Here is a 23,989-nt window from a genome sequence, read left to right as displayed (position 1 = left end):
TTTGAGGATTCAGTAAAGATTAGTTTTCTGTGCAGTTTTTCATATTACTGAGAACATTACTAAGAATAAGCCCCGGTAGGGGGTCTTTATCCTTTGCCTTTAGTTTAGCCTTACTCATATTTAGCCAAACTCTGCATTTAGAGGAGTCCAAGTGAACGAAGAGAAACACTATGTATAGGCTCATTCATGCTCAGGAAAATGGTGTTTGGGGTTGTGCTTTAGAATACCATTTTTCTTTTATCCTTCAATATCTATGACATACTAGGCACGTTTGAAAATTATAGCTATGCTTTCTTTCTTCCCTGTTTGAGCTGAACACCTATTAATTTATCTATCTCATACCCCCTCAATTCCTCTAGGAATTCTCCAGCCCTTCTACCTGTACACCAACCGACTACATAGTCACTGTGGGAGCTGTGGTGTACATACAACTGATATGATGATGTATCGTTCAATTGTACAGAAATGAAACCCTGGCTCAAGAACTTAGCTCAGTCCATATTAAATTGGTCACAATGAGTAGTACATATCTCAGACTAGATCAATTGATTTCTTCTCCAGAGATTTGGAGTTTGACTTGAGAGAATTCATTCTATCTTTTATATAGGTGGCAAGATATTGGACAATTTCAGAAACTTTCTGAGCTATTTGCCACAGTGGATATAGGCAAATAAAAAAATGTTATTTGCACTAAGTGACAAAAGAAGGAAATACATGGAAGGAAATAGAGATGAGAGTGGTTAATCTGAATTTCTTCTGATCTCACAGCCACTGGTTCCATGGATTTCCAAAGGGCTGCCTGGTTCCCTGCCTACATAAGATCTTCATGCACCCTTTTATTGAATGTCCTTGTTTTTGCTTAAACTAGTTTGAGTTGAATTCTGTTACTAGTAACTAAAAGAAGTGTAACTGAATGATATGATATTAAAATACAGCCTGCTTATCTGGGTGGCCGTGGAGCACTTAGAGACAAATGACCTCTTTTTTGTAGATTGCATCATGTATTGTTTCCAGCAGTATTCTTTACTCCTCTTAAATATGTGTTCTAATGATGTTCAGATTAGGTTTTCCAATGCACTTTAGCTTAGTTTAGACTTATTAAGGAGTGTGGTTCACTAGAATCCATTGGGATTTTTTTGTGGAGAGTTCTGTTAAAGTAGACCCAAAGGAGAGTCTGGTTTTATCTTTTTGTTTGTTTGTTTGTTTTAGATTTTATTTATTCATTTGAGACAGAGAGACAGGGAGAGAGAGAGCAGAGAGAGAGAGCATGAGCAGAGGGAGAGGGAGAAGCAGACTCCTTGCTGAGCAGGGAACCCAACGTGGAGCTCGATCCCAGGACCCAGAGATTGTGAACTGAGCTGAAGGCAGATGATTAACCATCTCAGCAACCCAGGTGCCCAGAGTTTGACTGGGTTTAAAGCAGAAGACTCTAAAAGGAGGTCAAGTACTATTCACTTAGGATCCATTTAAGCAACTATAGTGTGTGACAACCATAACCCTTCCATCATGTTAGAAAACTAGTGGGTATAGTAGAGTGTTTCATAGTAATAGCAGGTCACTTGGATATGAAGAAAGTAGCTGGTATTGTACAACATTAAAATTATGAATTCTGAACTACCCTGTCTTAGTTTGAACCATGATCTTGACACCAATTATGTGTCTTTGGACAAGTTATTTAAACTCACTTGTAAAATAAGAACATCTACAGTAGTAACCTTCTAAAATGCTGTGAAGTAATACTTTTAAAAAAAAATTAGACAAAGGGAGAGAGAGAAAGACGTGGAGGAGGGAAGGACAGAGAGGGAGCGAGAGAATCTCAAGCAGGCTCCATGCCCAAATCCATAGTCAAATGCTCAACCAACTGAGCCACCCAGGCACCCCGAGGTAGTGTGTGTGTGTTTTTTTTTTAAGATTTTATTTATTTATTCACAAGAGACAGAGAGAGAGAGAGAGAGAGAGAGAGAGAGGCAGAGACACAGGCAGAGGGAGGAGCAGGCTCCATGCAGGGATTCCAGGATCATGCCCTGGGCTGAAGGTGGCGCTAAAACGCTGAGCCACCTGGGCTGCCCCCGCCGAGATAGTATTCTTAATAAGTAGACAGGGTCATAGTAATCATAGCTCAATAAATGTTAGCTATTATTTTTATCATCACAACTAGGTTGACTTCACCAAGTTTAGAAATTCTTGTGTACCTCAGTACCTAACTGAAATAAATATCTGGAATTTATTTATAATTTTGGAGTCTAATTACTTTACTTATGTATTTCTGTGTGCTGGTTAACATTAGCTTTTAAACTGTATGCAGAAAAATTAATAAAAAATAATTTTCCATCTTTAGCAGTTTAGAGTCTAATGGGAGGTCTGGGGCAATAGTTGAATAAGATGAAAAAATAATATAAAATATATCCCACAAGTGCAAACCTGTACTAAAAATAATAGCATGTTTACTGTAGGTACAAAGATCTAGCTTATTTTTCTTTTACTATATACTCAAATGTATGGATTACTGGTGAAAATGTAGGAGACTTGTTTCTCAGAGGATGAACTTTACCTAAATTAAAAGAGAGTAGAGGCAAGAGTTTAAAGAGGTAAACAGATGAAGCTCCTTGGGACAAGAGAAGCATCATAATAGACCTGAACTTGGAGGTAGAGATACTCTGAATGTCTTTCAAGATTGTTTGAGCACCTGCCATGTACTATGTGCTATATTAGTCACTGAATTTGCAAAGACAAATAAAAATACTTACAGCTGACAGGAAACACTCTAGAGTGGCAGACACATGAATAGATGTAATGGGGGATGATTCTTGGCAAATATTAAAGCCACACATTCTCATATTCTTCCTAAATGTGTTTTTTCCTGCAGCCTCCACCCAGCTCAGTCTGAGCTGCCAGGCTTCCTGCTCCAGGGAAGGTAAAGGAGGGTATTGCTTAGAAAAGAGGCCACTGATTAGTCTTAAATTTGGAATTGACTTTCTTGACCCTTTTAGGAAGTTAGTAGCTCTGCAACAAATTGTAAAAGAGGAAATAATTTTCTAAATTATTTAATCCTCCCTTAGCATAATGAAAGATAAGTGAAGATTGGATTGAAGAGGTAGATTCTCTATGCCAGGGGTAGAGAAATCTGAGGACTTTGAAGGAGGATGTAGAGAGTCAGCCCATGACCTTGAGGTTGGTGAGAAAAGTGAAGGGAAAGATGTAACACAGGGGGCAGAAGATGCCTGAAAGAATACTAGCCTTCAGCTTGGTCTGTAAGTGATTGGGTGGAGGTGGCAACAGAAGGATTCCAGGTAGCTCTCTGTCTCCCCAAGGTCCAGCTGCAGAGTTCAGGGGATTCAGATTCCCAGATTAACCTCTGGGAGTCCAGAGAGCTAGTAAGGGGTACATTCAGAATACAACAAACAAACAAACAATGTATGTTTTCTGGGCTTCAAGCCCTGAGCCAAATAACTAGGATCACAAATTTTTATGGTAGGTCCAACATGTCACCTAAAATGCATTGTCATTGCATGTCTGAGAGTAGAGTTTGAGGCAGGGAGGATGTATATGCAATACCCAATACGGAGAGAACTTCTTTGTAGGTGTAATGTTCTTTGTTGGTATGATGTGACCTTCAAGTCCTTAAGGATAAGTAGGGATGACTCAGGTAAAATTAGGAAGGTAGGATTGGCATTCCAGGTTTGAGACACCATATGAGCAAGGGTCCAGAAGGAACAATATATTCTGGGTACTGTATTTCAAATGGTTTAAGTACAGAGTTTGAGGCAGGGAACAGACGGTAGGACAGAGACATCAGTGTAGGAGGTTTTCTGAGGGGAATGTTCTCAATTGATGACACCTGTCAGAGAGTCAGGGGGGCAGAACTGGGCAGAAGTGGGGAAGCTGAATCAGGAGGAGTTATGACAGAGATCTTAGTGAGATTCCCTAGTGAGCTGTGGAAATGGGATGACTCCTTAAATTTGTCACAGATTGAAACAAAGAGAGGGCCTTTGTATTCTCCATTGACCTTGGACAAAGGGTGCCACAAGGATGAGGGAGTAACCTTGGGTGAGGCAACTTCCTTTGGTTGAAGGCAATTTCTGGAAAAGCATTTAAGCTGTGAGTTATCAGTTGGCAACATTTCAGGGGCTGGAGAAATGAGTGCATCAGAATTGAAGGAGAACCTGGGCAGCACATCTCTGCAGCTACTACAAGGTCTATGTTTGCAAAAGATGAATTTAGAGGAGTAAACTCTGACCAGGTAATGCAGGGCTTTATGAATCATGTTTACAGATTTGGCCTTTTTTTTTTTTTTTTTTTTTTTTTTTTTAAGAAACAGGGAGCTATAGAAAGGTTTAAGCAGGAGCTTAAGTCAATACAATCATGTCTGCATTTTAAAAAGATCACTATGGCTGCCATATAGAGAATTGATTTGAGAGAGCATCCTAAAGACAAGGAGACCTGTGAGGAAGTTGTGGCCATCAGAGATAGGTGTGATGAGAGTTTGGATTTATAAAGTGAAGGTGGGGAAAAAATAAAAGTGATATATCAAAAAAAAAAAAAAGAAAGAAAGAAAAGTGAACTGATTCAAGAGATATAAGAGGAAGCAGAAATTAATGGGCCTGTGTAGGTGATGGAAAAAGATGGATGAAGCCAGGGAATCTGAACTAGGAAATTTGGCCCAAGACAATGCCATGTGGTGTGCATTTCCTATTCCTTCTTTCTGATGCACCTACAAATATACTTGGCAACATCCTTGCAGTTAGAAGGGACCATATAACTATGTCTGGCTAATGAAATGTTGAAAGAAGCTATATATATGTTATTTTGGGGGCAAAGTATGGAAACCCCTGAGCCATTAACCATCTTTTAATTCCTCTTTGGTGAGAAGCAGGAGGGCCATATGTTGATATGGTTGAACCACAGAATCAAAGCAGCTGAGACTCCTGAATCACACCATCAAGGACAGCTGCTTTGGATTGTTGCCCGGTCAAGAGAGAAGGACCTTGTGTGAGCTGGAGACAAACTTATAATAGTTATGCTTTTGAGATTTGGGGGCTGTTTGTGCTCACAGAATAAGGCTAGGCTGTCCTGACAAATACTGGAACACAGAGTTTTTCTGTGTCATGGGGTGTGTTTGTGTGTGTTTCTGGGGGCACAGAGAGATGGGAGTGGAAAAGGCAGAATGTGAATTGAGTTTTATTTTTTTATTTTATTTTTTTTTGAATTGAGTTTTAGAAATGTTCAGTTCAAGATAACAGAAATACATAAGAGAACATGTCCAATATGCAGTTAAAATTGGGCAAGGCATTTGAAGCAAAATCTAGGTTAGAGATACAGATTTTGAAAGGCATAATAGCCAATAAATGAAGTCATGTGAGGGATGAGATTATTAAACACTCCAAGTTAAAATTAACTGAGTGTATTATTTTCCTGTTCCTAGTCTTTTCTAGTCCCTTTTAGAAAGCAACAGAATTTGATAAAACTTTACCCTTTACTTTTAAAATTGCACTTACTATATTAGTCAATCTCAGTATCATCATACATTATAAAGCTATTTTCTTTTTGTCCTTTTTTTTCCTACTTCATAGTACTGTAGGCGTCAGGGTGCCCTGCTTGAATGTAAGTAAGTAGAAGAGCCAACTTTAACTTCAACTTCATAGCAGAGCAGGCAAGCCAAACAATTATCATTAAAAACCTGCAATCAGTTTCCATCTTCCTTGAGGTGATGTCTCAAACTAAAAATAGAAGTTGTTTTGAAAAATTATCTAAAGGGATCCTTTGGTTACACAAATGTAAAATAAGTACCAATACATTCCTGTTGACAACTATAAAATAATCTGAATGTTGCTATTTTAGACACAGAAGCGATGAGAGCTATTTGGTAATGTAAGTTTTATATGATTGAAATAGGCTTCATAATGCTACAGATTTTCTTCCTTTTGGGGGATAGAAATGTGAGATGGGATCTGCTATAAATTCAGCCTGCACTGTTGTTGAACCCTTGCCTACTATTGTTTAGATACATGTTTTCATTCTTGCTTAACATTAGCCATTAGATATCAAACCCAACTCTGAGTACAGCAGCAAAACTGTAGGGGCATGAGATTTGTACCATGTTGCAAGTAGGGAACAAATAAAGTTGTTTCTGCTTGGCTCACCCTAAATGTGGACTAAACTGTTAATGTCCTTCACACAGATAACCTACCTTTTTTATATTTATATTTTATATTATCATTTCATATTAATTCTGTGACTCATAAACCAAGTCACAGAATGTAAAAGGAAGGCAGCAAAATATAAGGGCCAGAGCTCGAGATCAGGTTTGGTTCCCTTTGATTCCAAATCTTATACTTTCTTTTCTTGACCACGCTGTTTTAAATGAAGTCATTTCAGATGCATTATTTATATCACTCTATATTGTCTAAGAGTTGTGTTCCCCTCCTTCCTATGCTTCCTTCCTTCCTTCCTTCCTTCCTTCCTTCCTTCCTTCCTTCCTTCCTTCCTTCCTTCCTTCCTTCCTTCCTTCCTTCCTTCTTTCCTGTCCTTGAAGCTTTGAAACTAAATTTAGAAAGAGGTGTTCGTTTCCATTCCCCATCTTGTTTGTGAACATGGAAACACTTCCCTTGGCTGTATTCTAGTGTTCACTAGAGTAGCTGCTCAGAATGACTCAGCTTTTCTAGTCAGATGGGGTGCCTGCTTCATGGTGTGGAGGAAAGGGCCCATCCCTATAATAACACATCAAAAGTTGCCTCTTTCTAATGAAAGAAAGGAGCCTTGTCCTTGTCTGGAACCATTATCCTTTTCTCAACCCCCACACACCTATCTCACTCAGTGTTTCATCTCCCTTTCCTCATTCTGTTCTGATTAAACATCACCCTTTTTGAATGGGTCATTATCAGGATCCCTGTGAGTAAATGGGATGTGAATACCCTGAGGCTCCCCACTCATGAATGCAAACTCTCTTCCATTCTGCAAAGGGAAGAAAAACACAATTGCTGAATATTAACAGCGTACTAGAGATTAGAATTCAGGATTAGACAAGATTTGCCTAATGCATTTATTATCCAAAGGTGAACGATGGGATAGAGAGGGGCAGAGCAAGAAAATAATTCAGAGGGGAAACATATATACTAAGTGTCTATTTATATCTGGTAAAGAAGCTTTTCTACTTATAAATTTTCAGTTTGTGGGCTCTCACTATATGAATGAAATTATTCAATTAAAAGCACCCATCACCAATAGATGGGGTAGGTAGTAATGTTAGGTTTTGTTAGTCATTGTATTTCTTGAGTCTTAGACAGGAAGTCTGCAACACATGTGTTAGTTTTGAGGTAATTTATGATCATGGTTAACCCCATCACAGCAGATAAATGCAAAATAAGTGCCAAAAAGAAAATACATGATGGGATGGAAAGTAGAGGTAATTTTTATAAATTAAAAGTGATAAAGAAATAGATGTGGATTGCATAAGTATATGAAATGACTCATTTTTCAGGAAGAACAAATCCAAAGGGCATATCACAAATCATAAAATACTCGAAGGCCCTGTGTCTGTACCATTAAAATTAATAGGCAGGAGATGAGGAAAAGTGATTGAAAAAAAAATGGAGCAGTATTTGAGCATGTGGCTTCAGCAGTTGGTTTTAAGTCTGACCCCATCTCCTATCATACCAGTAAAATCATAATTTCTCAGGATAAGACTTGGAGACTGGCTTGCTTTTATTCTTTACAATTTTTACTTCCCAGGTGATTCTAATCTGCAGCCAATCTGCCAACTATTGGGTTAGGAGTTCAGAAGCGAGGCTGTCGGTTTGTAAATGAAAGAGCTTGTAAGCATTGAGTGTGCTCTGTTGTAAAGTTAGGATGATTACCTCAGGTTGGTGGAGATTGCACAGGCTTAGAGCTCCTTCAGATTTCACACAATAAAACTAGTGATGAGCCAGTAAATATTATTGCTGTATGCTAACCAGTTCCTTTTACCTACGTACAGATCATAATGAAAGTGGCTGATCTTATTCACATATTTTCATAGAGATGCAACAGTAATATTTTGAAAAAAGATTCCTAATTGAATATATATATCAGCAGAGGATAAGACAATGTTTAGTTTTAAATCCTTTTAGGGAAATGTATCTAGGGCCACAAACTAAAACCTTGGTGTTTCTTTGAATTTTAAACGCACTGACTTCAGTGCATTTAAGATCAGCCTTAGGCAAACTAATTTTTTGCAAATAAAGGAGCTTCTGCATGGTTCCAGTACTCTCTTATAGATTGGTTTATTTAATCTTCAAAGCAACTCTATAAGATTCCTATTTTGATATATGAATTAACCAAATTTATATGAAGATAATTAACTTGATCAATGGCTGGTAAAGAATTTCAATTTGATTTTGATTTGAATCTAAGGCTAAGAATCATTCTGATATACTGTGATGTCTTTCATAAAAATATACCAAGGACATTGGGAATGTCTTATAGTTCATGGGGAAAAAAGTGATTAAAAAAACTTTTAGTAGGGTTCATGAAGTTCTAAAATAAAATTCTTACAACCACATTTAGACTATTCAAATATCTTAGAGTCATGCTTCAGCCCTGCCTGAAGATGGGTAATGTCACTCACTTTCATTGCTTTTACATTGACTGTATGTTGATGACTTCCAAATCTATGCTTAGAAAAGATGGAAGCCAGTTCCTCATTAGGCATCTTCATCTGGATAATTCACCAGAAAATAAAACAATAAATTGCAAGCTGAGCTAAACTTTGCCCTAAACTGCTTCTTTTATAGCTAATGTTTCCATATGGTCATTTACACCAGAAATCTGGAACTTATGCTAAGAAACCCCCATTACTTTATTCCCACATCCAATTAGATAATTTACAAATTTACTCCTTTATATGTCTCTTATCACTTTCTATTTCAGAACTACTTCTCAAGGGCAATTACTAGTGTAGTTTCCAGACTGATTTCACAGCCTTCAATCAAACCCTCATCCAATCCATTGTCTATTCTAACATGATCTAGCAAAAATGCTCTCCTGACTATAATCTTGTCTTGTTATGAACCATAGAATAACTTCCTGTCTCACAAATTCTTTACTCACACATGACAGACACTGACTCTGGTTGATATTGATATTCCTAGAAATTAAGGAAAAACTGATCAGAGATCTTGGTTAGTAACTAATGGACAGTTTGGGGAGAGTCAGTATCTGACTGACTCCACTCTATGTGGTCTATATACTAGGCACTCCACTCAAGATTCACTCTCTTAGGAGAGAGTGACTGGCTCATCTTAAGTCATAGGAGACCCCTGAGAGGTGGTGAATGTAAAGAGCTGTGACTGATGGTTTCACCAGGGCTACATGGGGGGGAAGAGCAGATCCCCAAAGGAAAGCTCATGTGGTTAATCAATTATTGGACGAGCAAAAACAACTGACTCCTATCGTTTTTCATTTTAAAGGAAATCTCTGCTTAGTATATCTTTGTCATTCAAGGTCTAAAATGATCTGGTCCCTACCAGTTTTTCAAGTACATCATATGTTTTCTGTTTCTGGGTCTAGAATTTTATCTATTTGACAAATATCCCTATTTTCTCATTAAGACTCACATGAAATATCATTTCCTTAGTATTATCTTTCCTAATTCTACCAGGAAGGATTGACCACTACCTCTTTTGTGTAAGTCCTCTACATGTCCCTGCAATAGCACTTATCAAGGCTCATTGCAATAATGTGTGTTTTGTTGTTGTTTTAAGAAGTTAAGTTGTCTGCCTATTCTAGTTGTTCTTTAAGTATTAGGATTATGTTTTATTAATCCATGCATCTGCAGAATACATTTGGAGTACAACATATATTTTTTTGAGTAAGAGAATGGGTGACTACAACAGTTTTTCCTCAAAGCTATACAGGTAGAAGTGTGCTAAGACAAAAGATAGCAGGCCTGTTTCTTATTTTTAAGTGCTTCTTGGGAAATAAAACATTAGTGTTTTTTATTAGCTCTAACAACTTTTTACATTCTCCATTATTTCTTGTTTAAGTATACTGAAATTAGAATTTGAAGTGAAAGAAAATTTGGTTTTACTAATATGCACAACTTCTTAAATCTAGTAACTTTTTTCTCTGTTAGCTTTCTCCCCCTGGTAGTCTTTTACTATCCCCTTTGCTTTCACGCATTTCCTTTCATTTTTTTCTTTTCTTTTTTCTGTTTTATTTTTGATTCTGGTCATTCTGAGGTTTGAATGGCTTCTCTCTTATCCACATCAAGGCAAAGAATTGGCAATATGACCTCTGTAGGAGGCCCTTGAACTAAAGTGGAGATCTGTTGGAAGGTAAAATGGGACTTTTATCAGAGCTTCTCTCTGTCTTGCTTGTAGGCCCAAGTAGACACATCCTCCTGGAGCATTAGAGGTTTTCTTTGGTGCCTGATGTCTAAGGGGATATATCCTCCCCAGCTGTCTTAATCTGCAAATGAAATTTTATGTTAGAAAAATAAATTTAAAAAAAGAAAGGATGTTGAAATTGCTATTTTTCAAAAAACAAAAAGCAAGAGAAATGTTTAGTTATTGTAAAAGATTAGAAGATTCTGAGTGAAATTTCTAATGCCTGGACCTGGGCCCAGTGTACTGAACCATTGTCAGTGGGGAGGCTATTTCAAAATCCTCTTTTCCATTTCATGGATCTGCTAAGTTTTTAATTGTTTTCAGTGTTCTCAGTAATGTGTAATTAGAGACCAAATCTGCATTAACTGGTAAATTTCACAGAAGAGTGGAGTTTCACTTGAGTGTTTTTATAATGTACAACTAATCAGTGAAAAATTCTATGATCCTTTCCTAGATCTTTACTCCCTCCCATACTCTGTCTACCTTAGGAATCACTTGGTTAGAAAGGATCTAGAAATATGACACACGTCATGGCTAAGGCCAGGCTTTAGGCAATATGACCTGATGAACATTTAAACAGAAATGCTGGATAGGATAGGGAAATATGCACTGAGCTTGGGGTCAAACACTCTGTCACTAGAGTGTTTGACCCTAAGCTCAGTTATAGTCACATGAGACTCAGCTCTTCATGTGTAAAAACTAATGTAGGGACAATAATTAAAAAAAATATTTTATTTATTTATTTGAGAGTGACAGAGAGAGCACCAGTGGGGGGAGGTGCAGAAGGAGAGGGAGAAGCAGGGTCCCCGCAGCAGGGAGACCGCTCACATGACAGATGACATGACAGATGTCAGGCTTAATCCCAAGACCCCAAGATCATGACTTGAGCTGAAGACAGACAATTTTATCTGACTGAGCCACCCAAGTGCCCTAGGAATAATAATTATAATTACTGCCATCATGGATGGTTTCAAAGATTGAAGAGATTGTGAACACACTAACATAATATGTATTGTGTATTATACAGACACATATATGTATAAATTAAAGACGTGTATGGTAATTACAATGTGTCAAACCTTCCAGTCTCCCTCACAGCCTAATCCAAAAACAGCAACACCTTGTAGTCAGAATTTTTCTTTATATCTCTTTGAAATCTTTATTCTAAAGTCTAAAATAACTCAATGGAGTAGAAATAAGAAGAATATAGCTTTACATAATTAACTAATGGCCCAATATGTGAAGAAAGAGCACTTCATTTTTAGCAAGTCTTCTATCTACCATTTCTTATCATCCTTACTAGTCCCTCATAAGACCATACTAGAGCTCTCTCTCTCTTTTTTTTCTTTTAAAAAAAGATTTCTTTATTTTAGAGAGCATGTGTATGAGCAGAGGTAGGGGCAGAGGAAGAGGGAGAGAGAGAGAGAAAGAAGCAGACTCCTTGCTGAGTGCAGAGTTCAATCTCAGGACTCTAAGATCATAACTTGAGCTGCAATCAAGAGTCAGATCAAGCCCAAACCTTCAAAGGTTAGTTGATGTTACTTAAGTTACTTCACCAAAGAGCAACTTACTACCACAGGGTGTTTTTACAGCCTCCATAATTCAAAGAGATAAATCTCTAATGATAGAATTTAAGCCAATAATATAAAGTGTTTTCAGCAAGCCCCCTCTCTCTGCTCTCTCTTCCTTCCCCTCTTCTACTCTCCCATTCAAGTTTATATTTCACCTATTTAAATATACCTGAAAACTTCCAATTATAAAAATCACTAACATTTCCAATGTCCAGTCCATTTTCACAGCATCTAAGATCTGTGTCAAAAAAGTTATTTGTTGACTTCATTCCTCCCAAGGAAAAATCAGAAGGTACTGAATTCCTCCATTGTTGTTCTTTGCGCAATGGAGGCTGTAAAAATCACAAGAAGGAATGTGGAACTTTTCTTACCTAAAATTTAGCTCATCTAAGAGAATGGTCAAGTTGGAAAAGAGCATGGTACAACGAACCCCAAATTTAGAAAAAGTTCTGGTATATATGTATTGATGTCATTACTGTTATCTCAAAGCAACCATTTTTGGGAGGTCCATATGATCAACATTTATGTAAATCCTAATTGCAAATGATCATGATAATTTTATTTTTTTCTGATTTCTCATTATTTTAAAAAAATTTGTAATGTGTGCACATCAGTCTTTATAAGTGGTGTCATTATTGACACTTTTGGTCAGATAATTCTTTGTTGTGGGTTCTGTCCTATGCCTTCTGGGATGTTTAGCAGCATCCCTAGCCTCTATCTGCTGGATACTTGTGGCACCTCCCCAGTTAGGTCAGTAAAAACTATCTTCATGTATTGTTAAACTTTTCTGGGAAGGAAAGTCACCCCTGTTGAGACCAGGGGCCTAAAGGAATTCATTAGAACTTGCGTGAAATAGGTTCTTTCAAAGTGAAGTTTCTTTGTAGAGATATTTTAAAGCTTCTATCAACTTAGAGAAGTTAGATTGGTAAAAGAAGATATTTTAATCCTGGTAGATACATTCACCAGACAATGGTAAACTGCAGTATTTAATCACATGGTGTAAAGAAAAAGTTAAGGAGCCACTGTCAATCTCTTCTGACTATGGTATTCCCATTTTTACCTTAGGAAGAGGGCTAAGTATATGGAAATACCAGAGATAACTACCCAAGAGTAAGGAGAGTAGGGTGCTTACACACCAACTTCTCTAGGCATTATTTAAAGATTGCTTCTGGGTCACAGGGAGGGTGTTAACTTCTGGTTCATTATGCAGTGGGGCAGGAGAAGAGTGGGCTCTGGCCATTAACTCATATGGTGAGAGTTGCAGCTTGCTTGTCCTAGAACGGTAAGGATGGTAGGAATATGGGCAGAGTGAAAACAGTGTCTGCTATAATCCTACTAACAGATTGAAGGAATTGGATGAGAGAAAGGTCCATGTATAAGAACCAAAAAATAAGTGAAAGAATAAGATAAATGGAAAGCTAACTAAAAACCATAGGTGAAACAATTGCCTGAGAACAGGATGACACTTTATGTTAGGACTCTGGAAGGAAGATGGAAAAGATGACTGAAAATATAGACTTATGGGTTTGATGATAGGAAGGTATAGGAATGGTATTTGCTCTTTTCTTTTTTCTCTGAGATAGGGTTATCCATAGAACATGATGATCTCCAGTAAGTTAGGAAAACAAGGTTTGTAATGGCCACTAGGGGAAATGGGAGATAAGTTGAAGAAAGATGAGCAGCATTTAAGAGCTTAGCTGAGACAAAAATCCAAAAATTTGTGGTGGCACCAATGTTATGGACTCTTGGATCATTTCCAACAGTACTCAGTAGATATGATACAGGGGCAGAAAATGCAAATTGTAAGATTTATTCACTTATTGAATAAATGTTTACTGAGTGCATAATATGCAGTAAGCACTCATTGCTAGAGATAAAACAGTTAACAGACAAATTACAAATAAACACAATTATATAATTTTGTAGAGCTTACATTCTGGAGAGAAAATACAGAAAATAAATAAGATCAGCAAATTAAGGTATAGTACACTAGTGATAATCACAGAGAATGAGGATCTTGAGTGCTGGGCTTTAGAGAAAGTATCATTTTAGATAGTGTGGGCAAGACATCTCTGAGAAGGTGTCATTTGAAAGAAAAAGTAATTGAAAGAGGTGAGCAATTGAGCCATATGGATATCTGTGAAGCACGTTTCAGGTAGAAGGAAGAGCAAGTGCGAAAATCCTAAGATAGGAGTATGGGTAGCATGTTGAGGAATGGCAAGGTTATGTGATGATTGGGCCAGGATGAACAAGGGCTAAAATGGTTTAAATTGAGGTCAGAGAGAGAACAGATTTTGCGGTCCACCTTCTATAAAGTCTTATAATTCATGGCTTTTAGGCTGATTGAGTGCTGGAAGTTTTTGAGGGAAGATGAGGTATGAGGACTAAGGAAGAAAAGAATTAATAATTTTGGTAAAAGCATACTTGAAATCATCACTGAAAAGGAAAGGAAGTCTAAGAGTAAGGAGATATAAGAGAAGAGAAGAGAATCAAGAAAAAATGAAGTTAAAGGAGAAAAGAGTTTTTAGGAGGACAGATGAGGAAATTGAGAGATTAAGCCAAAGACACATTGCTAGTCAATGGTGAAACAAGGTTTTGAGCTCCATTAGCCTGACTCCAGTTAGTAATAGTGCTAAATGCCACAGAAGATTCTTGTATGATAATGATGGACACAGGTATATGGGAATTGGATGTCAGGAGGTCATTGGTCATAGGTAGTGAGAATGTTGACAGGACTTTGTTGTGGTTTAGTGTGAATGACAGGGAAGTCTTTACTTGATATTTTGGGATTGGACAGTCAGGGTGATTATGGAGAATGATGCCAAGATGTATAAATTTGAAACAGAAAAGATAAAGGGATTTATGCTAGTTTATAGCCAGAAAGAAAAGGGCAAGAAAGTGAAACAATGATGTGTGAGTCAGATAATTTATGGGGCAAAGTCAGGCAACAAGTCTGAGGGGTTGGAGTTATGAATTAGACCTAGAGAAGACACTTGTTTTACAGGAAAATAACTGAGGACCAGAGAAGCAAATTGTGAACCCAAATCATAAAACCAATTAAATAGTAGCCAGGGACCAGAGTCCAGCTTTTCTGATTGTCAAGAGAAGTTCTTTCCATTAGGCCACCCAGCCACTCTTGCTGAATCATCATTCACTGGTTACTTATCCCCAGTCCAAGGGAGTTATTGTAGTTAATGAATAAACACAGTACAAAAACCACTGTAAATGTACAGTTCTATAGAAACACTAAAGACATCATGACCTTTGGGTTTCCTCATGACTCACTCCTTCCCCCTGCAATTTTGTAGCACAAAGATGGACTTTTCTTGACTATAAAATGGCTTTCAGATACTGCAGGTTCCTACACTGATGCCAAGTAGGGACTCCAGTGAAAGGAACTAAGGTCACCCTCAGGGAATTTCTAGCTGAATTAGGCTCCACTAAGCCTTGAAATAAAAATTCTTCTGGTAGGGAAATGGGGTACAGATGGGAAATCAAGCCAGTGTGTGACTGGGCATGATTTAGAGCAATTGTTATTGATATGACAGATCTTAGCAGGCAACCTCATGAAAGCCTGGATTTTAGTTGCAGTGCAAGTAGGTGAAATGAGTAATTGTGTTTTTGACTTTCCAATTTCCTACACCTTGCCAGTGGTTATTGCAGACATAATTTGGGCCATGTGTATTCCACAGAGGTTTCTGATTTAAGAATCTAGAGTGTTTTTTTTTTTTTTGGGAGGCAAGCAATATTCAATGTATTTCATCTATGCATAAGATTTTATGTATTTATTTTTATGGTGATCGATATTTTTGGCATGATATAAAACGTTAGACATTTTTAACTTTGAAGGAATGACAAGGGTCTATTTTTAACACTTACATTATCTTGGGCAAACATTAAAATTCTTGATTAATGTTTAACTATAAGAAGTATACTCAAGAATCCATTTCAGGATTCAGGCTGAGTTGTCTTGAAAATTTGAATTCAGACTCCAAGGAGAAGCCCCAAAACCAAGGGTTCTATAACAGAAAGTGGAGCCTTACCTGGCATCTAGAGAATGTGGACTGGATATAAGATCTTAATCTTTTCCTATCTTACCACAGAAATTTGGATGGAGAAACGGTATGTATCTCAAAGAGAAGTGAACCCAGGAACTGCTTTCACTAGGAATCATACGATTTTGGAAGGTACTCGATTCAAGAGAGCCATTTTCAAAGGGCAATACTGCAGAAGTTTTGGTTGTTGTGAAGACAGAGATGATGACTGTGTCACTCATTTCTATGAGGCAAATGCACTATGTTACTGTGATAACTTCTGTGAAAGGGAAAATTCCGATTGCTGTCCTGATTACAAGTCATTTTGCCATGAAGAGAAAGAATGGCCTCCTCACATAAAGCCTTGGGATCCAGAAGGTAGGCTTTGGGAATGTGCTTAAATGATTTCCTGGTTCATTACAAGATCTGTCAAACTGTCTTTCCCTCTCCTTCCTTCATACTTTCTTTTCTATCTTAAGAGGAGGTGAAAAATGAATATTATGATTAAGTAAATTTTCTTGGACTGTTAACGTGCTTTGCTTTGGATGCAACATATCTGCATCCCACTAGTACCTTTAACAAAGTTCCAATGTGATGGCTGTGGATGCTGGTCTGGATCCTGTTGTGAATACTGTCTTAATGTATATAGGGTTACTTAAAACCCTTCCTTCCTTCCTTCCTTCCTTCCTTCCTTCCTTCCTTCCTTCCTTCCTTCCTTCTTTCCTTCCTTCCTTCTTTCCTTCCTTCCTTCCTTTGTAAAATGTTTTGACAACAGGACTCTTAAGCTCTTTTGAGTGTAACCTTTTAGGGAATCTCATCAGTCACAGGCCTGATCATCTGCAGATTAGTCTAACATTTTGCTTATTACGTCTTATGACTAGTGGACCTCCTGGCATTAGAGCCTGTGGTATATCAATGCCATTAATGCCAGTGCAAAAGCAAAACAAAGTCAGCTAGCAACCTGCCTAAGAAATACCAATAGATTTTTCATGTATATTTTTGTTTCATTTCATTTTGCTAATCTGGGATTTTTTAAACGATTGAAACAAAGGAAAGCCTCCTAAAGAGTAATTGTAAAAGTCAAAGACTGAGTGGATAAGTACAAATAATTCATAGGGAGAATGTTGGTATTTACTATATTGGTCTAATTATAGGAGAATGGTTCTGGATTCTGAGCAATCAATGCATCCAAGATTCGCAACAAAACACAAAGCAACACTCTTTTGCTATACTTAACTAAAGCACTATTTTTTTTTTATTGCCCATCACATCAAATTTCTTCAGCAGAAATGTAGGTATAATCAGAGCTCTGTCACACTAATGTAAATGAGTGATGGTGACCAGAAATTTCAGTTGAAGACAATTTAGGATTAGCTAGGATTTGGCATCTTCAAAATCCAGATCCACCACCTTCATTCACAATAATGTCATCTTGCTTGTAAAACTGAGGAAATGCTTCCTAAAACGTGTATGTATTATGTTAAAATTTCCACAGAACTGTCATTTATCCCAGACCTTTGCCTCTACCAATATATAGCCCAGAACACATTAAACATCTATTTTCTCCTGAAAAGTGGCAGATCCTTTACTAAGAATGGGGAATCTAGTCATACATCAAAAATTATTCATTGAATATCTTCACTATGCCAGGCATTGTACTTAGTGCTGGGACACCAATGGGAAAGAAAAAGAGAAGATCTTATTCTCTTTGAAGGGATGGTAAAGTTGCCAGGGTGAGGGTAAGATATTAACAAATTCATCATGCAGTTGCAAATCATGATAAATTCTCTGAAGGAAATATTTAGGGTGCTGTGAGAGTATATCAGAATGTAACATTAACATATAAAATATAACATCAGCCTGAGGGGAGTGTCAGTGAGGGAAGATATTTCACAGAGTACTCCAGGAGTGCAGAGAAGTGAGCTAATTTGAAGGAGAATTGGCAGAAAGGTGTTGTAGATCTGGGGGCGAGGAGCTTAGCTTGATCCAGGGGTTGGAATGTGGTCAACATTTCAGGAGAGTAATGTTTAACAGAGGGTCGGAGGGTGACTTGAGATGAGATTTGAGAGGTCAGTAGAGATCGGATTATGCCAGGATGTACAGGCTGTGCTTAAGATTTGAGATTTTAGTCTGTAATGAGGACTCATTGAAAGATGTCAAGTAGGAATAGTGTTGGCTTCAAGGCTGTTGAGTCTCAGTATCACATGGAAGCTGTAGTGCTTTTGATTTGCTACAATGTATTTAAGTTTTTCTTATTTGAGACATACAGCTCATTTAGAAAAGTAATTGCTACTTCTTCAATGTCTATTTTTGTTTGAGAGCTAGAATTTTGCTATGACTTTAATTTAGGGTAATGTTTTAGGTAGAACTTATGTTCCAGGTATAGTTTTTATTTCATTCATTATGAAGGGAAGCAATTAATCATTTTACTTAGTAGCAAAAAGTTCACATTAGACTATAATTGCTCTTATGAAGGTAATTTGTTTTCTTTTGTTTTATCTTGTGAAAGTAGCTAGTCAAAAGAAAATAGCACCACACAACATTAAAAATTGTGCAAAATTAAAGTAAAAACACAATGGAATATTATTTAAACCAATTTTTGTATGTAGAATCTGACTTCCCTTTGAGATGCTAAGTTGTTCATTCACTGATCTACTAAATATTATTTTTCCGTTATCTAATTACATAGTATTCTCTGGTTCTTTATCCTGCAACTGTGTCAAGAGCTCTTTTTAAACCAGTGACTTAAAACTATGTACACCATCTTAAGTGTTATAAAAGTAATTATGTCCCTTTTGTATAAACTGGAAGTAGGACATATCTTCCTTCTGTGTGTGTGTGTGTGTGTGTGTGTGTGTGTGTGTTTTCCACCATCTCTGATGATAACTTCTAGCAATTGAAGGATTTCAATGTCAGATACCCTAAGTAAGTGATAGAGTTTGAAAGAGAACCAGAATGGATTTTCCTGACAAATCTTTTGGTGTAGCAGATTTTAAGGGCAGAGTCTAGTTTAGCATCTGTTGTGAACAGACCTAAGTTAACTTGATTATGCAGAACTTTTATGTTCACATTGGTAAAAAAAATGTGTGTAAGTTACTGACACATTTGAATTGGATAAAGATTATTTACTCCTTCATAACCTCCTTACCACATTATAATGAAGATAAGTCATAGTCCAAATTCTTCATATACATTGATAGTTACAAATATATATATTGGTAAGGAGTCATAGACCAACTCATACAACCTGGATAAACTTCATGAAGTCTCAAGTCTCTGTCCTTTAGAGGTTCCCACATCTACCTTGCTTGAGTAATTTATTGGAGGCATGTGTAACATGCAACATAACAAAGGGGTAGGATTCTGTCATCCTTGTAGTGGGCCTCAGGGAATGAGAATGCTTCCTATTCAGTGGCCGGACACAGAACATTTTAGAGATCAATCCTAGGGTACCAGGTCTATGAGTAAAGTCTTTTGACCTTAAGAGAAACATATAACCTGTTGGCTATAAGAGTGGGATAATGGGGCATGACTTTTTAAATATTTTAGCTAATATATATAAACTGGATACTATTAATTGAACCAGTAAGAGCTGATTACTTATATCCATTATGTTGATTAACAAGCCACTAACTTCACCAATGAAAGCCCACTTCTTATGTCTATTATAGTGGTACTCTTGGTGTTCATCCAAAGATGGATAATGGAAGCATTTATCGCAGCTGCCCTGGAGTCTGGCCTTTCAGAATGAATGCTACTGACCACCCCTGGGATATGGATTCCTGATCAGAGAAAGTAACTGTCTCCCCTAAAATGAAGTTTAGACCAGCACAGATATTATAATGTATTATGATGAAATATTAAAATAAATTACATATAACATATTATCATCTTTACAAAAAAAAAATCAATGGGCCAACTGTTTGACTCTCCAAATACCTGATTTGCCTTATCTTGTGTTAATGTCTGTTAAGTTGTAAAACTCTATTAATTTCAACAGTCATTATCTTTTTGTTCTTTTGTCTCTTTTAGCTATTTTACTACCAAAGAAAAAAAAGGAAATGAGACAGATGCTGGTTAAGGACTTGAAGCCAAGAGAGGGCTTTTTCAAACTTGGGAGCTAGAAAAACACATTTTATAAATTGAGCATTAATCCAGAAAAGAGGGGGGGGGTGATAATGCTTTAGGAGAGAAAGAGAGGGAAAGAAAGGAAGGGAGATAAAAAAGAGAGAGACAGCTGTAATGGTGAAGATCTTAAAAAGACAAGAAGGGACTAGATTCAGAGCTCAACAGGGCATGCAGTAACCCAAAGGGAAGGAGGTTGAAAATTATGATGATGGAGATGAGAGAATTCCTAGTGGCTTTATTTTCTCAATGAAATGTGTATGAAGCACCTCAGAGTGAATTAACCAAATTGGTTACCCATATAGCTTCTTGACAGAAACATTTGCTTCTTGACTTCCAAGTCTCTCATCAACCTATTCCTACAGGATGTCATTCCTTGCTACGTCACCAAAATCATTCTTAGCAGGGTCAGTGACTATGCTATCACTATATGCAACATTGAGATGTCTGTTCTCAATGGCACTCTACATAGTTGACCACCTCTGCTTATTAAATACTTTGTTTTCTTGCTTCCAAGACTCTACTCTCTCCTGAATTCCCTACTTCCTCACAGTCCACTCTTTCCCTTTCTTCTGAATGTCTACTGGCTGGAATGTTTTAAGCTCAGTCTTGCCCCTCTTTCTCTCACCTCTATACACTCTTTCAAATAGATTTTCATTTAGTCTCAAGGCTTTTTAAAAAAAATGTATATTTTTTTCTTTCAAATTTGTGTTCCAGCCTTGAGTTAACTCCAAACTTCCATAAACTACTCTGCTTGACATTCTTCATTAGGATGTCTCACCCAGATTTAATCGATATCTAAAATATCCAGAGCTGACTTCTTAATTTCTTGCCACAAGCCTATTCCATATTTCAGTGATAGCTTTGCTGCCCTTCTATGACTTAAGCCCAAATCCTAGTGAGACATGCTTAATTCTTCTTTTTTCTCATTCTCCAAACTCAGACCATGAGCAAGTTCCGCTGCTTTACCACCAAGTTACAGCCATCCACTGCTCTCCCTCCTTACTTTTTTTTTTTTTAAATATTTTATTTATTTATTCATAGAGACAGAGAGAGAGAGAGAGAGAGAGAGAGAGAGGCAGAGACACAGGCAGAGGGAGAAGCAGGCATCTTCTGCCTGACGTGGGACTCGATCCAGGGTCTCCAGGATCACGCCCTGGGCTGCAGGCGGCGCTAAACCACTGCGCCACGGGGGCTGCCCTCCCTCCTTACTACTATTATGCAAATCTTCACTCCACTGGAAGCCCCACCTCATCCAGCGCTATGAAAGTGATGAGGGCAGAGACATTTTTGGTAAGGTCTTGTAGGTTATCCTATGAAATTAGGTTTTATTCTAAATTTGATGGGAAATAACTTGAGGATTTTGAACAGGAAGTGACACAACAGAGATTTTAAAGTCCCCTTTAGGGATCCCGGGGTGGCGCAGCGGTTTGGCGCCTGTCTTTGGCCCAGGGCGCGATCCTGGAGACCCGGGATCGAATCCCATGTCGGGCTCCCGGTGCATGGAGCCTGCTCCTCCCTCTGCCTGTGTCTCTGCCTCTCTCTCTCTCTCTGTGTGACTATCATAAATAATAATAATAATAATAATAATAATAAAGTCCCCTTTAAATGCTAGGTAGAGAAATGAGGGATACATTGGAACCAGGGAGGAGTATAGAAAGGATTGGACTATCCGTATAATGTAGAAGCTGATGCTCCACTTTGTCAGCCCTTTGAGCAGGCTCAGATAAATGGATTATGATTTTCATTTAAGAGGGCAACTCTCAACTGAGATTATAATAAATGTAGTTTCTTATAGAATAAACTCTGACTTGATATTAAGGAAGGATGACCAGAAAGGGAATTTAACTAACACTAGATTTAGTACTGGTTAATTGAGGTAGGCCTGGTGATAACATTCTCTTGACTTCAAAATTATTAGAGTACAGGTCAGAGAAGGGGCTTTTTTTTCCCCTAAAGACTTGTGATTTCTGTTTCCTTTTATCTATGTAACTGATATGTTGGACAAGGAGTTTTTATGAGGTTTGATTAAAAATCAGCTTCGGGGGCAGCCCAGGTGACTCAATGGTTTAGCGCTGTCTTCAGCCCAGGGCATAATCCTGGAGACCTGGGATAGAGTCCCAAGTCGGGCTCCCTGCTTAGAGCCTGCTTCTCCCTCTGCCTGTGTCTCTGCCTCTCTTTCTTTCTATATCTCTCATGAATAAATAAATAAAGTCTTTAAAAAAAATCAGCTTCTGTTTTGGCCTCTCCCTTGCCCTTTAAAACTAGTCAGAAAAGTACTTTCCTTGACTTTGAACTTAAATTGTTGTATGAATTTTCTATTGCCCCTGTGTAATAAAAAATTTGAGGGTCTCTTTAAATTATACAGTGTAAGTTCATTTATTTTAAGTCTCTAGTACTGAGCAGTAATTAAAAACCTGGACTTGATTTAAAGTTAAATCTTAGTTTGCTACAATCTAGAAGCCTGTGGTCCAAGAGAGAGGAAGTTTTTGTTTCTCTTCCTGTGCTTGTGGAATGTTAAAAATCCATGGGAAAGAGGTAAATAGATGTAAATATGTTGAGATTTTAGATTCTTCAAGCAGAATATTTAACTGTAAAAACAATACATGCAGAAAAGTGGTAGTCGTGAAGTTTTTTCTATGAAACTGTCATTTGAAAAATCAGAGGAGAGTGAATTCCTTAAGTAGCTTTTGTGACATTGGGGCTAGGAGTTAAACCAAGTCCCTTGGATTGATTTCTAAACATGCAGATTTGCCCCTATAATTGAATGAATAAAAAGTGAGGATTCATTTTGTTTAATTATAGATCATTAATGTGATCTATCAATTACATGTTTCTGTCAAAGAAGTTTTCACATGACAAAATAGTAAATTTCCTTTGCTAAGTCAGAGTGAATTTTTAAGTTTGTGTGAATTATATTTTTGAAAAGGATTTGCTTTGTAACCAGGGTACTATTTTCACCATATCTTATCGATTGTTTTCAATAATGATACTATACCATTGATCTCTTTTGAGTAGTTCATATAATCTGGTAAAGTAGTTAACAGCTAGTTTCAGTTAATTGAGAAACATTTAGATTTGGAGCACAAATGGTTACAATCTTATTGGTTTCATGAATTTTTCTCTTGATCCAAATTCTGAAGAAAAAATAGAATTTGTCTTTAAAAGGTGAATTCAATGAAATAGCATCACATTTTGGTACAAAACTTTGAGATATAATTAGTCATATTCTTTTATGAGCTTTGACTTGATTTTTTTAAATGAGAAAAGCCATAAATTTATTCAAACACTGTCTTATTGCTCACCTATTTAAACATATAAATTATTTTTTCAGTGTTATTAGTGATTAATTCTGTGGTAATCAAGTTTTCATGCTTTACATATCCTTTCTTGGAACATAATACACAGTTTTAAAGATAAAAGCTGTTGGAATGAGCTTAGAAAAATCCATACATAAACCTTGACCCAAACCAGATGTGGATTTTCATCAATTGGCACCAAATATTTTTGCATATTTGAGAAATTCTGAAAACAGAATTTTAAGTTACTTGTGATGTTAATGCACTTTAGTTTTCGATTTAGAATTTTAATTTGTTCATATGTTATGTTGGTAGGTTGCTTCAGAGATGGTCAACTTTATGAAGAAGGATCAGTAATTAAAGAAAACTGCAACTCCTGGTAATGAATTTAAGTGACACAGAACTGAATTCTATTGTGCGTGTATGTTTTCTTCAAATAAAAGTAGTATTGTGAAATAAAACATATTTAAATACAGATAAAGGGGTGCCTGGGTGGCTCAGTTAAGTGTCTGCCTTCTGCTAAGGTCATGATCCTGTGGTCCTGGGATGGAGCCCCGCGTTGGGCTCCCTGCTCAGCGAGGAATGTGCTTTTCTCTCCC

General features: G+C 37.2%; 1 protein-coding gene across 2 annotated transcripts in view; it reads left to right on the top strand.

Annotated features, from left to right (window-relative positions):
• Nucleotides 1-15,872: 15,872 nt before the first annotated feature.
• Nucleotides 15,873-23,989, top strand: part of TINAG (tubulointerstitial nephritis antigen) — a 92,708-nt gene continuing 84,591 nt past the window's right edge. For both annotated transcript variants that reach the window (XM_072832556.1, XM_072832557.1), the window contains exons 1-2: nt 15,873-16,344; nt 23,706-23,769. In XM_072832556.1, coding sequence (XP_072688657.1) covers nt 15,990-16,344; nt 23,706-23,769 — 419 coding nt within the window. In that variant the 5' untranslated portion in view covers nt 15,873-15,989. The remainder of the gene's footprint in view (nt 16,345-23,705; nt 23,770-23,989) is intronic.

The sequence above is a fragment of the Canis lupus genome, chromosome 7 (assembly GCF_048164855.1).
Source record: "Canis lupus baileyi chromosome 7, mCanLup2.hap1, whole genome shotgun sequence".
In the NCBI taxonomy this organism is placed as follows: domain Eukaryota; kingdom Metazoa; phylum Chordata; class Mammalia; order Carnivora; family Canidae; genus Canis; species Canis lupus.
The sequence above is the reverse complement of the archived record's forward strand: the minus strand, read 5'-3'. Positions and strand labels throughout refer to the sequence as shown.